Genomic DNA, 17,222 nt, shown 5'->3' on the forward strand with positions numbered 1-17,222 from the left:
ACTTAGTGATTATATATCATATATATATTTTACATTAGATCTCATATATTTTATTTTCTTATGTGTGTGTCAGGGGTGTTTATTTTGATATAAGAAAAAGTTATTTAAATTCATATTTGTGCAACAATTTGAGTCACATCTTATCTGCTTCCTAAAGATCCAATCGCTTCATAAAGGAATTGAACTCTAGATTTTGGATGCTGTGGCTAGATCAAGGTTGGCGTGAAGAGGGAAGCGGCTGATTTATCAATTTTCTTCGTATTGACACTCGGCGTAACTCTTCTTGGTTTCGAGTACGTTCGAATCCAATGTATCCGAGTTGTCAAGAGCTAGTCCCGAACGGAAATTGTAGATTTAGGTGCTGGGAATCCGTTTTTATATATTTAAACAGTCAAGAGGGATTTTGTGGTGGCCCACTTTTAGATAAAACAGCCTATTACGAGCATTTAGGCGTATAATTATACTGTCCGTTTTCTTACTGGACTTTTATATTGATGTATGACTGACTCCTTTTAAAATACCAGGATTTTGCGACTCTGCGTTTTACTCAAATAGCACACGGTGAGATTTCTATGAGGATAATTCCTACTAAGACTTGCTTGCAATACTTGTTTATAAAAAATGTTTGAATTTGTATATGTATCATAAAAATATTTCATTTTTATGATATACTAATTCAAACAAAAGCGTAGAAAAACCTTCACAAAAGTAATAAACGTGACACGCCTAATAAACTTTCAATTTAATAATAAAAAGGTTTCAATTCCTTTATTGGCAACATCCATTTTTGGTACAACATTTTTTTTTACCGGCACGCTTCAAAGAATACTTATTACTATTAATATTATACATTACAGGTACTTATGACGGGAGCGAGCATACACCTAAACTTCTGCCTTGCTCTCATTCAGTTTGTTTACATTGTTTGGGACGCATTGCTGCCGCTAATACCAGAGACGTTGGAAGTTTCAGGTGATTGAATATTTTTTAGGTGTATTAAATTGTATGAAAATATCATATTTATTGTATTTTGTTTTTAATTTCAGATGTCCAATATGCAGGGAGCTGATAACGATACCAAGAGGGGGAGTGGCTGCACTCCCTCCCTCATTTCTCGTCAACCAACTATTAGATTTAATGTCCCGTCAGCGGAGAGAAGTCGTTCCAAAGTGTAGTACGCATACCAATCAGGTATCAATTAACAAAATTAATAAACTTACTTATGTAATAGATAAATATAACAATAGTAGCTCGTTTTTTATTTAAAATAATTAAACAATGTCAGTGTGATTCTTATGTTAATGATAATTTAATAATTTCAGGAATTGCTATTCTGTGAGACGTGCGATTGTGTATTTTGCGCATTGTGCACTAGCGGTCCCCACAGTGACGCACCCTGCGACCACACCATCATTCCATTTTCAATAGCCATTAAAAGAATGTCGGAAATACTTCTTTATAAAGCAAATGACTGCCTTTCAAAGGTTGGTATTAAAATTAAATATTTTTAAAATAAACAATAATTGACTTCTCTACTAATTACATCATCACACTAAATTGACCACTCATATGATGCGGATATAACCTTATATAATTAATATAGCCTCGCATATTTAATATTAGAAAAAACAGGGCTTAGACATAGTACAGAGTTGTAGCACACGTAGTTTATTATTATTATAAAGTTTCGAAATTTTTGTCAGCATTGCTCTTAAAACTATTTCATAAAAAAAATGTGGAATTTTTTGCGCAGAATCCTCATATTTCAAAATATACTTTTATATATAAAATATACCTTTATTGGGTATAGTTGTTTCATTTTGATTTCTGCACATATATGTATTTAAAAAGAATAAATTGCAGTTGGGTGCCGCTCGAGAGGGTGTAGTTACTGAATTGCGACGATTAGAGAATGCACGTGAAGCAGGAGCTGAAGCAGCAGCGGTTTGTGTCAGAGAATTAACGGCTGCGGTTGAACGTAGACATCAAGAGCTACTGGCTGCATTATCAGCCGCCGCTTGCCACAAGAGACGCATATTGGAAGAGCAACTGTCTTTGATAGATGCTGAAAAGGCCAAAGTAAGTCATATATTATTAAAATATGAACTACTCAGAATAGCTTTTGCATGAAACAATTGGTTTACACAAATTTATTTCATCATGATTTGGTGAAATCGCTGGTTATTGGCATATGCGTTCAACGAAGTATGTATACATTTTTTCTTCATCTTTTAGCATGTAGATAAAACATAAGTGTAAACAGATCCAAATTTCTGAACCTTTAAATAAGGTTTATAATTTCGATTCGTTCAGTTCTTGTCTTAATCCATTTATTTCAGTTTTTTATGATTAACTTGAACAATGTCTCTAAAAAAATTTTCTCTAACAATATATTGAATATATTGATTTATGACAATTATTTGTCATAAATAGGGGAAAAACTTTTTTTAAATATTCATGAACGTTTTATAGGTCAAATTTGGAATGCAATGATTGTTTTTTGTATTCGAATCGGTAAAATGTGTAGATGTCAAATTGGATTGCTTACTAATAAAATAACAAATAAATTTGTGTTTAAAAAAACTTGGGAGCCACTAACCTAATTTAAACAGTTTTAAACCATTTCAGGGCCAAATATTAGCGGCTTTAAGATAAGTTAGGGATTGATAAGTGTGCATAGGAAGGCCGACAGATAGTGACGGAATATAAGTAATTAAAAATGTACTCGAAATGATATTATTACCTAGACATATAAAAGAGATAGAGAAGAGGATAATTTTTTTTCTATTCAAGTTAATATGATATTAGTGACATCTTTAGCTAAAAAACTAAATAAAAATTTTGCGGTAAATATGGAGTTTAACGCGTCTTTGAAATGACAAGCGCACAAATGTGTTGCACACATTTTGAGAAATTTAGCTACTTTTTATTCCATATCTATCTAAATGAAAAAAATAATTATGTATGTCTGTATAAATATAAATATAGCGCCATTTAATCGATCTTAATTAAATTACGCATATATAACTATTGCTCAAAACATCGACACTCTCTCACCATACATTCGATACATCTTCAGTGTAATATATTGAATACCATGTGTTCAGTTCTACAAAACAATAATTACTTCCACCGATATTTCACCCTTCCGTTGCCTAAAACAAATTTTGCATTTATCAAAGAGGAAGCATGAAAGTACGTAATTTTAATAAGCTGTTTCTATTTGAAGCCTACAAAAATAATAGTAACTTAAATAAATTTGTCGTTGAATAAGATTTTTATTTGTCTACTATTTCCGAAAAACTGCCTTCCAGTCTATTTATATGAACATAACAAGATTAGGTATCTCAAACTAATCACAGATTTATTTGCATTATATATTAATCTTTGGTACATATAAATGAAAGTTGATATATATACATATATAAACATATATGCATTTTACATAATTATATAATATTCTTTCAGGTTGAACAAGAATGTTGCGGTCTTCAAAACCAAATAGAAGCTAGAGACATGTCGTCTCGGATAGCGGCACTCAGCGAACGTATCACCGGAGCTGCCGACCTTTCCGAACCTAGAGAAAATGCATTTTTAGCTTTAGAATTTTCTCATAATGATGCCATGCATAAATTAATGGATTCATTACCGTCTTTGGGAAGAGTGCGAACGACTACAACGTATCCGCCGCTTTGCAAAGCGTCAATTGGTAATTTAATTTAATATTTATACATATATAGTTAGCTAAAAACAATTTTTACTATTTTAAAATAATATATATTTCCGGCTCTCCTTTATGTAATAATCAATAAATTTTTACTACATATTTTATTTTATTTTAGAAGGTAATATAACCTCTGGATTGGAAGCAAACGTATTGCTTCACACCGTGGATTATCACGGCGAACCTAGAACGTCCGGGGGAGATCCTGTAACAGTAACCGCCAAATATGAAAACGATCCTATCGATTCGTTGACTTGCAACATAACCGACTTAGATAACGGGACTTATAGGATTAAGTTTAGACCTTTCCGAGTGGGCACAATAGCAGTGAACATCAGCGTTGTTGGGCGGCCTATAAAAGGAAAAATGTTACAAGTAGAAGTCAATAAAGCGTCTTTAGATGAGTCGCAATGGGGCAAACGAGGATCCGGGAGAGATCAATGCATGCAACCCGTTTCGGCCGCATTCTGTTCTATCAATCCTACACTATATGTATTAGATGTTGGTAATTCTAGAGTGTTGTTATTAGAAGAGGATCTTACTACTAGAGATTACATAGAAAACGAAGGTAAGCTTTTTAATATTATTGTTTTAAACTGCATTAGAAGAATGTATAATTTTTTTTATTGTTTTTATAGTTTTAACAGGTAGAAGTTGTACCGGATTAGCAGTTACAAATCGAGGTATCGTCGTCGTCAATTGGAGAACACAGAAAGTGACGGAATTGTCCATACATGGTGATACGCTGCTCAGTTGGGGATATGATAGTTTTGTAGAGCCTATTGCGATCGCCGTAGATCCAATCTATGGCCATATCTTGGTGGCAGATAATGGTGCAAGATCTGTATTTGTGTTTGATTCGGATGGCAAATATCTATTTCAAGTAATGATTTTAATCTTAAGACTGATTCAATAGTGAAAGGTAAAAGATAAAAGTTTCATTTATGATTGTGTTTCAGGTTGGTGGAAATACAGTCAAATTAGGACTTGTGGGTGGATTGTGCGTAGCTCCTGGTGGTGGCGAGTTGATCGTTGCTGATACGGCAATTCATGTTTTCAGTGCCAAAGGCGATCTTATAAGGACATACGGTCCAATTCCTAAAGGTATGCAGATTTAAGTAAAGGCAATTTATATGTAACACTATTAATGTACTGCTTTTTATAAGTTTGTGAATGATCAGATTTTTATAGTAAGAATCCTATTAGTTACAAGTTTGAAGTAGTAACCGGACAAAATCTTTTTTCTTATTTAATCCACTACGGTCCAATTTATTTAATCACAAAAATTAAGCTTCTTACATACATATTATTTATATATCATTTATTTAGGGTAAATCCTGTAACCGTTGCAGATGTTGGGACCACCACCTAAAATACAAATACTATAATATTATTGTTCGTTCATTTATATGTTACAACCTCTCCCTTGCGTATTTTTTTATTGCTTGTGTTAGATCTTATTGTACTAGTTAAATATATTTTTTAGAAAAGTGAAATATCGTCAAGTAAGATAATCGTGTAGAATTGGCAGGGTGATCCGATTCGAGTTTCATATGTTGGCAGCACTGTAAATCAGACAGCTGTCAATAATCACGCGTGCTCAAAATGTCGTTTTAACTTTTTTAAGGGGGGCAAATGTTGGCCAGTCAATGATCGTTTTTTTTAATATTTCGATTTCATAAAGATTCATAGTATTTTTCATTAAATGATATGCATTTTTCTGGCCAAGTTCAGTCTCTGTTTAGAATCTACGTTAAAAGCAATAAAATCGTGCCATCTCAGTGAAAACGATCGTCGTCATTTTTGTCGTCATCGGAAAGCGACCACAATGGTTTCGTTTATAGAGTCACTTGGAGACATAATCAAAATTTATTAAAGAGAGGAGAGGGGCATTCGAAAAAAATTGAGCATACATATATACGTCCAAGCTTCTGTGAGAGAACATATAAATGTAATAATAAAAATATATGGCCTGATACTTTAGAAAAACCTAGGGTTAGAGAAACCAGAAAGCTGAAACTAGAGAAAGAGTCACTTTGACACGTACCTACGCTTTTGTGGTTTTTGTGACCAGCGCAAAGTGACCGCAATAGTTTCGTTTACAGAGGGCCACCTGGGATGATCGTGCTTTGGCAAAGTTTGACAATACAGCCTAATTGGTTTAAAAGCTGTTTTCTCATTCGACAAGGCTTTTGTTATAGAATGTATAATAAGGTTGACTCTTGCTTACTAAGACAGTAAGATTCCTTAGATCATAAATAAATTGCCATTATTTTTTAGTTATTATTACATATTATAGAAACATTATACTGAATGTATTCTTATTACTTTTCAGGTAAAGGTTGTTACGGAGGCGTGGGCGTGGATAACGAAGGTCGAATCGTAGCTTTAAAATCGGAAAAAGGTCACACAAAACTAATAGTAATCGCTCTAAATAGTGGAATCACTCTCACGTCGTCTCAATTGTCCGTCCGGCTGAAAAGGCCCGGCGCGATCGCCATCATGCCCGACTGTTGCGTTGCCGTCACCGATTTGGTCGGCGATTGCATAAAAAAGTATAAGTATTGGTAAATGCTTAAATCGAAAGTTAGTCAATAGTCCGTCACAAATTCGATCTGATTTTATTTCGTGAATAATATAATGCGACGTTATATTGAAATTATATTCCTATTATTATTTTTTATGGCTATGTAAAAATATCGTATTTTTGGTATGTATTAAATAAAAATTGGTAAAAAAGTGATAATAAATGATATTCGTCGATATCATGCATTTAGTATGGAAAAGGAGAGTTTCCGCTGAAGACTGATTGAGGATGATTGAGATTTGCATCATAGCATTCATTTGACAGAAAATATCTCAAAAAGAAGTACAAAAATAATCGGACAATTTATTTTTTTAATCGCTCACAAAAATACTGTGGAATAAATTCTGAACTGGAGTTTTACTAATGCGGTTATATTTTCTTTTTATAATAAATATGTGTAAAGCGCAATCTATGTTATATTCATGGACAATATTACGCTCATAAATTCTTCTATCGTATATATAATATATGTTTGTATATCTACGTGTATATTTATATAAATTACACTTGCATGTTTGGAAGTTATTATTATATATAATATATATTTAAATGATAATACAAAACTATATTTTTAAATTACTAGAAAGTCTTATTGCAAAAAATATATTATTCGCAACAGAAATAAATTTCATATCAAATATATTTTGAAGTTGATTAAAAAATCACATAACGTACTATTTTGTCACTCCGTATATTGTATAATGTTAAGAAGAATATTTTTGAGAAAATTGAAGCGAAAATTACTAAGTGATTAAACGCGTAATGCTTGTAATGTTTAACATTTGTAAATAAATTATATTTTAAATATTACGAATTCAGCTCTAGTCGAGCATAGTCTCAAAATTGCAACGATCTTCAAGATCGTATTGAAACAATATTAAAGTGATCAGAAATTACAATCACTAAATTTATATAAATACATATGTATATTGCTAACCGCATATGAGATTATATCGATTTATTTTTAACGTTGTGTCATCTTGTGTGTATATCCAGCTTTAGTACTGCCATATTTGCATATTATTAAATATACAGACGAACCAAAAGATGATTTACAAATTATTACTTAAATTAATTGATATTAATCCTTTGGTCTCGCCTGTAATTTACAAAGATTTCTTTACAATGACATATCTTGATTTGCTTTCATATCAGGACTTAATTAATTAATAATGTATAGCTCAATAATTGCTCATTTATAAGAAATCTTTGTAACGTTCAGATTTCGACCAATTTTAACCTTATTACCAAATTGCGCATTATTTATTCATATATACGCGTGCGTATATATGTTGCAATTATTGTACTTAAGGTCATGTATATGTTTATTTTAGTATTTATATGCATATAACAAATGTTAATGTCTTATTTGTTTTCTTTTGTAGGACGAATGTATTCATTATTGTTAATATCTAGTCAACTTTATTTGTCACAGTTATACATGTACACAAAAAATTAAACGATGAAAAATATTGAATAAAAATTTATAAACTCATTTCAATTTATTTGATTAAATGTATTCAAGAATTTTAGTTCCCTAAGATTTTAGAGAGCGGCCAACAAAAGGAGACGCAGAAAAAATATCTCCCGCATTAAATCATTTTATGATTTGTCTGAGCTTTTGCAAAATGAAATCGGTAACATTGGCATGATGTTTTAATTATTTGATTTGCAAATACAGGTTCTAATAATGTATTAAGTTGTTTCATATAAACTAGCTAATATTTTTACACATTTAATAAATAATAATGTGGCAATTAGGTATTTTTGATTTAAAAATCATCAAGCACCAATAAATTATTTCTTACAGAAAAGAATAAGAAAGATCTCTTTCAAAAGTACTTCCTGACGGAGTGTTTATGGACTTTATATTCACATTGATGAAAAGTGGTTCTACTTGACAAAATCCAAGCGATCTGATTATGTGCTTTTAGACGAAGAAACTCCACAAGGAACGTGAAAAAGTAGGAGATTTATATCAAAGGTTATGTTTATGGCAGCAGTAGCTCGCCCCAGATGGGATCCACACAAAAAATGCCTTTTTGATGGCATATGGCCATTCGTTATGCAAACGCCAACCCAACGAAACAGTAAGAACCGAACAAAAGGAATATAAAATCTGTTACTAGTACAGAGATACGGAAAATGTTTTTTGTAAACATACTGCCAACAATTCGCCAAAAATTGCCAAGAGGATCAAGACATTGCCCCATATTTATTCAACAGGATAACGCAAAACCACATCTAAAAGATGATGATCCAGACTTTAATGTGTTAAACTTAGGTTTATTTACCTCAATTTAGTAACTACAACATCAAGCCTCGCCCAATAATATTAATGAATTGATAGAAGCAGTAAGCATAGCCTTTGATAATATTTCTCCCAAAATACTGGATAATACATTTGTCACTTCAACAAGTTATGCTGGAAGCAATGAAGAACAATGGCTTCAATACTTTTAAGCTCAAGCATATTGGGAAAGTAAAGCTTCGCAGCTAAGAGATCCTATTTACAAGTCTACATGCAGTAACGAAATTATTAAAAAATCCAGAAACTATTCGATCAATAAAAATAAAAATTAGGAGTAATATTTTTAATTTATTGTATAATTTAATCTAGTTTTTTGATAATAAATGTTACGTTCTATATTTATTTTCTTTGCTACTATTATTATGGGACAGAGGGAGTATGTTTTTTTTAACTCCTGCCATAATAAATAATTCACAGCTACTCTGAAAAGTGTTTCAGTGCAATCCCTGTATTCTAACGCGCATATTGTTTATTTGTAATGTTCAAATACGTAAGTAAATAAATAATTCTCCCAAATTTATAAATAAATAAATAAACAACACAGCAAACCTTTCAAGACATCGTAAAGAAATAATATTTTCAACAAATTGATACAAAATATTGAATACATCTTTTTTTATGTATTTAAAAGTTGCAAAATTCGTCACCCCATTATGTACTTCTCAATAATTTGAACGCAATGAACGTGTATTGAAATTAAATAACTTTCCTTAAACCATGTGAGTGATGTTCCGTGTGAGCAAACGCCTTGAGCGACCTATTTTTGAGCAATTTTCGTGTGAGCAATGTTCATGAGAACAATCATCCGCATCAGCAATCTTCCTTAGACCAATGTTCGTGTGACCAGTTGCCAAGTGAGCCAAAAAATTAGGAGCCACTGGTGAATTTTGTTGAAATTTGAGTCATTCAAAATCAAAAGTGATCATGTGTCATTTTTAAATAAAGATTATATTTATATATAAAAATATCCTGTCTGTATATTTATTTAGACGAATTCTTCAAAAATCCTGATGGTTTATTTTTTCTCAATTTACAAAAACAGGGCTGAATTAAAACTAATTTTTAATATAAATAAAAAGGTATTGATTTAAAAAATAAATAAAACATATACAATAGTGAATGTGGCGATAAGATAATCTTGACAACTGTACCTCGAAAACAACAAACCTATGAACTTCCACATACCGGTACCGCCCCTCAGGGCGACGAACCAGTCACAGGGCAGAAATTAAGGAGCATGTGATAATCACGCGTTGCGTTGAACGATACTTTTTTTGCATTTGTATGTACATAATAAAGTAATTTAATGATTGGATTTTTTATACCATTTATTCATTTTTAAAACGAAACAAGGTTAAGAAACATTGGTTGAATATTGCCAAATTTAGTAAAAACTGCAAAATAAACATTAATACATTGTGCACATTCACCGAAAGTTGAAAATATCAAATCAGTTTCATATTTCGAAGAAAATATATTATTTCAAATCATGAAAATATGTCTATAAAATATATATGTATTATACAAATTAAATGTTTCGGGAGGTTAAAAAATAAGAAACAAACTTTACCAGCAAGGTTATATTTTATTCATATTTCTAGTACATATATAAACCACGCTAATTTCTTCATACAGTTAAAATAATACACAATAATAGAGAAATTTAGTAGTAAACATATTAAAATAATAATAAGTATTTTTTTTCATACCGAGTAGCTAAGAAGTTAAGAAGAAAATATGTTTTGAGCCACTAAAATTTTGGTCCAGAATGAAGAAATTTAAATAGAAAATTAGACGCACATACATATATGTATATATTTTCATTTATATATAATATGTATATGTATTTTATAGATTTCCTTTCAACTTACTCACTAATACAAACGCCCGGTTTTCATAAAATTCACATGAAGGTAATAGCACAGCTTCCTTCTCAACATCATCCTTATACAATAATAATAATTCATACAAATGTAATATCTACAGACCAGTCACTTATATTTAGATATGCATTTATACTTTTTTTTTTGCTATAAATAAATATTACGTTCTTAATTTTAAGCGTATATAGTATTTTATATACGAAAAACACATGGACGTCGAAAACAAAAATGTGAAAACATATTCTCTATATAATATGTAACATTATAATGTAGTTAAAATATTCCTACTAATCTGTGTTAATGAATTGACGTATATATTTAGCTAAAGAATTAAATTAACATTCGGAATGACACTTTTCAACTATCATAATATATTTATATACTTCGATTTGATTACGAATTGATTAAAAGAAAGAGATCGAAATAAAATCTATAAGTAAATAAATCATCTCAAAATTCATACAAATTTATCACTTTCTATCACACGATAATTTCCGGTTTCTATGCGAGAAACATAAAATCATATCAGTCCTTTTCGCCATATACATTTAATAATCTCGATAATGAACTAATAAAATTGTGTATGTGCTAAAAAATAATGATTGTGTTCGAATATTTAATATAAAAAAACCAGAGAGTTAAACAGCTTAAGAATAAGACCAAAATTTAAGAGTTAGATTAATTTACAATACATAAAGAATATTTATAAACAGTCTCACTTCTAGACACAAATATATTTACACAAGCATTCGTCATCATTATAAAAAAATTATAATATGTTTTTTTACATAATAAACTTGTTAAAAAGAAAACTTTGGTCTTACACATAATACATACTATATATATATCTAAATTCAATAGACAAACGTTTCGGCAAAAACGTCCATCGGGCAAAACCCTTTTGGCAGTGGTTTCCTGATGGTATAGCTGATTGTTTGTTACGTAAATTTCAAGACATTGAATTTATACGCCGTAACTAGAATCAGTTGTTCTTAACACTTAATATATATTCATGTATATTAATATCGGAGAATTATAGTCGCGTTTTAAAACATATCTATATATCAAGAACGCTTATTTATATATAATTGGATTTCATATAAAATACTATGCTTAAACATGTAAATTTAAACGATTCTCGTTACTATATATATGTATATGAATATATATAATATATCAAGATGGATAAATAAACGATACCGTTCTTCATCCATTTTTTATACAGTAATACAGTAAATCAAAAGTTTTAGTAATCTTTTTGACTCACTTAATACGATTAATTTATTTTTAATCAAATGAGCACTTTCATGTCGTCGTATCAATTGTCGTAACACGCGTTAATCACTTATTTTTTATACAGGGAAGGATACGTTTCTTTATCTCGTCAATTCTTCACTATCACTTGTGTATTTTTACGTTTAAATTAAGCAGAACACTATCACAAGTTCACATAGTTTGTTTTTTTATATGTTTATATATTAAATGTCCTTTTCATTGTTTGATTTTGTACGTAGGGGATGGGGCGGTGGGTATCGCCTGCCCGGCGGAATTTTATATCCATACCTCTCGCACGCGCCACCGCCGCGTGTCCATTTAACTCGCTCCTCAACAAAGTCGGTTAGCAAAAAGATCAGAATAAGTTACAAATCAAATTAAATTTCAAATTATTCTAACGTTTTGCGAACCGAATATGTTCTCAATCGTTTCGTTTTGCAAACAATACAAGTATAATATAAAAAAGTTATAATATTTAAGAATTGAACGCAAAATAAAACGGACGGCAAGATGCACAATTAACAATCAAAACAATGCGCAGACAATGGATGGTCGTATATTTTAATGACGGAACAATGAAGGAATCGGTAACTGCGAAGCAGATTCCGATTCAAATATTCCAAGTGTCCACTGAACGAAAATGAAAACTAAGCTGACAATCAATGAAATGGACAGAATGAAACATTAAAACATAAATAAACAATAGACCCCGACACTTTTTCAAGTGTCGAGATATATACACGCGTGAGTGTCGAAATGATTTTTATCTCCCATACGTTAACTTGTCACCCCATTATGAATGAGAATACTTGTAATATTTTTTTTATCATCAATAATTTTGACTTTGTTTCTAAACATCGATTACACACCAAATAGTTTAATTATATAATATGAATCAGTCGATTGTGAATCAATTTTCGATAACTATGATGGCCGAAAATGTGTGACGATGAAATGAGTACAATCAAGCGATGAAAAGCGATATATGAATCTAAACAATAAAGCTTTGGATTTGTTCTTAACGATAAACTTATAATAGAATAAAAATAATATACACATAAAACTAAATGGCAAATGCGGAAAATATACATTTATAAATTAATGGTAATGTATATAATAATATAATAAATATAAAATAATAGTTCTTTTACATAAAAATGATATAGTGAGAGAAGCCGGCAAACAGAAATAAAAATACGATCACAAGGAAGACATTATAACAATATCAATATGGTTGTATAAAAATACAAATAAATAAACTCAATATACAAATAACTTAATTTGATCATGATAGTCACAAAATAATATCGTGCAGTAGCAGCATAAAAAAATAGCTAAATGGCAACTCATATATATACATGGTGACTTAAAAATATATATACGATGACTGCATAATGATATGCTTAAAGCTTAAACAATATGTGTATATAGTATATATATACAAAAGAAGAAAAATAAAATAATGTCACAAATTCAAATTAAAAGAGCACGTCGTTCGGATGAAACGAACATGGTTGTCACAAAACAAACGAGACGTCGAAAGAAACACAGCGAACGAGGATGCAAAAACGACATCGGCGGGTGCGGGGCGGGGCGCTCTAGGGCACGAGGTCGGGCAGGCGTCGGCGGCCCTAGGGACCCCCTGGGGGCTCTCGCTCCACCTTGCGCTCTTTGTAGTAGATCTCTTCGCTCTCCTTGTCACATAGCAGCAGGATGACCGCGCCGAAGAGGAATATGGCGGCGCCCCAGCCAACGCCATACGCCCAGCCGAACTCCCACACTGTGCGGTTTCCTGTAATAATATGCAAAATGTATTAACTTCACTATTATTAAAAAAAGTCTATCAAACTACAATTTACAATACGAATTCTTAAGACCAATCGAACCAATAAAATTTAAGTCTTAAGCTTGATTATATTCAAAACTCGTTTTAAGACAAATATGTAAACCTTTTTATTATACTTGCAGAATCCATAAAACATTTTAATAAACAGATTCCGATGATGTGTATATAAGTTGGAGAATTTATAAGTGAAGCCATAAAAAAATCAATTAATATGTTTCTTGAGGAACATGAAGAAATAACATGACATTGAAGAGCGAGTTTAAAAAACAATACAACAAAAAAATACTTTTCGATGCCACGAAAACGATAAAATGGAGTTCAGAAGTCAAGGAGAAAGTATTCTCTATTTCAGATAATTATCTATAAAATTAAATATCTAAAATCAAGAGTGGATATTTTATAATCATACAATCAGTAATATTTTTAGTTTATTTTATTTCGCTATAATGTAGATACATATTAAATAGCCTGATAAACCTTAATATAGAAATAAAGATAAATATTTGTTGTAAGAATTCGATGCAGTATTTGTAAATGTAAGCCCTATTATATATTTTCTATTTTTATCATTATTAAAAAAAAAACTTAACCTCTTAACTCTAATTGGGCATGACGCCTAAAGACACAGTAATTATATTTCATACATAATGGGCGTGATGCAAAAAGTCCGTCATTGAATTTTAAAAATGATTACCAAAGATAGAAATGAATTTTGTCGTAGCTCATATTATATCATCACAAGAGCCAATGCGTGACCATTCTGTGACGAATTTTATAGTCATCCTCTCTGCCTGTTTATTTTATGACGGGTAATTTTAACATTTAATTTTTAATTTGGCAAATTTAACTGCCTGTTCAGAACCAACTATTTTTAATCACGTAATAAGAAATAAAGTAAAAATGGTAGAATGGAAAATATTGAGCCTTAAAATATGTATAGCATACCGTCTGAATTTACAAAGCACAACAATATTATTCTTAGACATGTAATAAATTGGGCAGATTTTATATAAAAAAACTGTTTTTATAAAATAAATATTATTTTTATAGGTAATAAAAATAATATTTATTTTATTCTATTCCATTGATTTTTCATAGGATACGATACAAATACTTTTTATAAGAGTTCAACTTGAAGCTCAAAACTCACAAGAAATAACAATTTGGGTTTTGGAGAAAATTCTGTTCGCCAGTATCGATTAAAGAAATTTTATTCAAACTATCTTGAAAATGAACCTCAAATAAATCCCAAAAATAAATTGAGAAAATCGTTAAAGCTAATCCATAAACAACTGTTAAGACACTTGAAATAAATGTACAGGTCTCTACAGGAATCTTTTTCAAGAAGTTAAATTTAAAGATAAACGAACAAATGGAATCGTACAAATTGCTGTTACTTCACAATTAAAAAAATTAAAATATATGTTTTAGTTTTTTTTTTATATTTTCCTCTGACCTTTCCTCATACAGATTATCACTATAATAAACATTTAGTAACATTTTATCAAAATAAAAGAGTGATTAAATAGTATTTAACAACTCAGTCGCTAAAAATAAATATTTTATAAACAACATTATTCTCTTTGACATCATTGCAACTGAAAAATAAAATTAGTACAGTAGACCCCCCAATAACACGGTAAATTGGGAAACTAGAAAATACTCATACATTTTTTTGCAATACGTACGTACGAATCAGGCACGTGTGGTGAGATTTTTCCCTTTGGTTCGCTCACATATAAAGTAATGGACAACCAAATAGCTCGTCCCCAATTTATCGTGTTATTGGGGGGTCCACTGTATAAAATAGCTTACTATCAAAATTGGTGAATAATTTTAATTTAAATCAGTTAGTAGTGTAAATGATATTGTTTTTCTGTGTATAATTGATAATATTATAATAAAGAAATTTCCTAAAATTTATTATAAAAAAAAAACGATTTTATTATATAATAAAACATCAAAGGTTGAAAACATTTGCATAATATATAAATTTATATTTATTGACTCGTTTTGCAAAAAAGTTGAAAATATGATATTTTTATAATATAATTATAAAAACAGCAGATTTGTTTGTCGAAATCTGAAAAATATAGACTTTTGCCTATATTTTGCTACAATAAATTGCCTATTTAGACGATATCACTGTGAGAAAGAATCAGATATTTTTATTTAGATGTGGAGTATTTGCTTTAGGGGCTAATAACATTTATTATATTATGTAATACATCAATATTTAGACAGTATGCCTAAAAGTTCGGCAGCTAAAGAGTTAACACTTGAATGATCAGAGGCTTGTATAGTGTTAAATTATATGAGGCATTCAGAATATTTATTGTGAACTCAAAAATTTTGAACTTTGTTATTTCATAATATTAGTTCTCAAATATCGTGAAAAATCGATTCCAGATTATAACTTATAAAATAAAAAATAATATAAATCTATAAAAAGTTTATTTATTTACGCAATTTAAACTAAACTGTTATTCTTACCTAAGTTAAGTTCAGCTGCAAAGCATACTGGATAGATTACCAAAGCAATGAGTATTGCTATTACTGAAAAAATAAAAAATATATTAAATCAATATAATACCTATATATTTATAGATCAGATAAGATTGTTTGTTTGCTTACACGCTACCGCCATTGCGAGAACGGCCAGACGATAATATTTGAACTTGACTCTATGGTCACTCGCCCGAAGGCCTAAGGCTGTGAGCAACGTCCCTATGACGTCTGCGCACAGTGTGACTATGCAAAGGCCTGCCGCCGCCTGAATATAACCTGAAATGAAAATTCATATTGTTATTATTGCAGACTTTTAAATTAGATATCATTATTCTTGAACATCAAGGAAATGGCTCTTAACAATGTAATATACACTGTGTCTGATATACCTTCTTTTATTCATAATCAAAAGTAATAAATGATGTACAATATATTGTGGTAAAATTGAGCAATTTTAATATTTTTTTAATCTGTTATTGTAAAATTTAAATTATAATAATATCCCGACATCAGATGAATCACATTTAAGTTTTCATTTAAAATATACTGACCGACGTCTCTCGAGCGGTAGCATCCTGGTTGTTCCATCAAGTTGAAGGGAAGAGGCGTAGGTGCATCTGGTTCGATACAGTGTGCGAAGAGCCCCTGCCGCCAGCCCGCTGCCATCAGCCAGTCCGCACTGCCCAAGCCCAGCGCCATCAGCACTACCACCAGGATGCCGCATATTAGGGCTATGACCTGAAATTAAAGAGAGTTAATAAATTTGATGCTTAAATAATAATACATTAAAATCTCCTCATATCATATATGAAAACAGATGTTTCATATAAAATATCTACCATGCTGGCTTGACCCGCTCATATATATTTTCGATGCACGCCCAGATTTAAAAGATTCCGATAAGAAATCGCACGGAAAACACGCGCTTTTCACGCGAAATATTCCATCAGATTTTTCTTCATACGACACGCGACTTTTCTTACACGTTTTTCAATTATTATTGCTTTTTACGAATGCACAATTGTAGTATTTATGCTACACAATAGGAATAATAAAAAAAGGCACGTGAAACTTTTGCCATATCAAAA

The 17,222-nt window shown here is 30.6% G+C and overlaps 2 protein-coding genes and 1 long non-coding RNA gene across 13 annotated transcripts in view; 2 read left to right on the forward strand and 1 right to left on the reverse strand.

Annotated features, from left to right (window-relative positions):
• Positions 1–7,806, forward strand: part of LOC148236180 (tripartite motif-containing protein 3-like) — a 61,106-nt gene extending 53,300 nt beyond the window's left edge. For 5 of the 9 annotated variants that reach the window (XM_088185104.1, XM_088185108.1, XM_088185102.1 and 2 more), the window contains 9 exons: positions 858–972; positions 1,047–1,191; positions 1,323–1,484; positions 1,852–2,079; positions 3,469–3,709; positions 3,843–4,292; positions 4,363–4,607; positions 4,684–4,828; positions 6,060–7,806. In XM_088185104.1, coding sequence (XP_088041230.1) covers positions 858–972; positions 1,047–1,191; positions 1,323–1,484; positions 1,852–2,079; positions 3,469–3,709; positions 3,843–4,292; positions 4,363–4,607; positions 4,684–4,828; positions 6,060–6,295 — 1,967 coding nt within the window. In that variant the 3' untranslated portion in view covers positions 6,296–7,806. The remainder of the gene's footprint in view (positions 1–857; positions 973–1,046; positions 1,192–1,322; positions 1,485–1,851; positions 2,080–3,468; positions 3,710–3,842; positions 4,293–4,362; positions 4,608–4,683; positions 4,829–6,059) is intronic. The other 4 variants (XM_088185107.1, XM_088185109.1, XM_088185106.1 and 1 more) reach the window with 1 other exon arrangement.
• The window catches only part of LOC148236158 (uncharacterized), a 502,848-nt gene that overhangs the window by 323,663 nt on the left and 161,963 nt on the right, over positions 1–17,222 (forward strand). The window lies entirely within an intron of this gene.
• Positions 11,877–17,222, reverse strand: part of LOC148236181 (transmembrane protein 47) — a 50,144-nt gene continuing 44,798 nt past the window's right edge. For all 3 annotated transcript variants that reach the window (XM_088185132.1, XM_088185133.1, XM_088185131.1), the window contains 4 exons: positions 16,686–16,872; positions 16,261–16,410; positions 16,120–16,182; positions 11,877–13,572 (listed from right to left, as the gene is read on the reverse strand). In XM_088185132.1, coding sequence (XP_088041258.1) covers positions 13,412–13,572; positions 16,120–16,182; positions 16,261–16,410; positions 16,686–16,872 — 561 coding nt within the window. In that variant the 3' untranslated portion in view covers positions 11,877–13,411. The remainder of the gene's footprint in view (positions 13,573–16,119; positions 16,183–16,260; positions 16,411–16,685; positions 16,873–17,222) is intronic.

Source organism: Plectrocnemia conspersa, unplaced genomic scaffold (assembly GCF_051122295.1).
Source record: "Plectrocnemia conspersa isolate PC_06_02 unplaced genomic scaffold, ASM5112229v1 ptg000004l, whole genome shotgun sequence".
NCBI lineage: Eukaryota > Metazoa > Arthropoda > Insecta > Trichoptera > Polycentropodidae > Plectrocnemia > Plectrocnemia conspersa.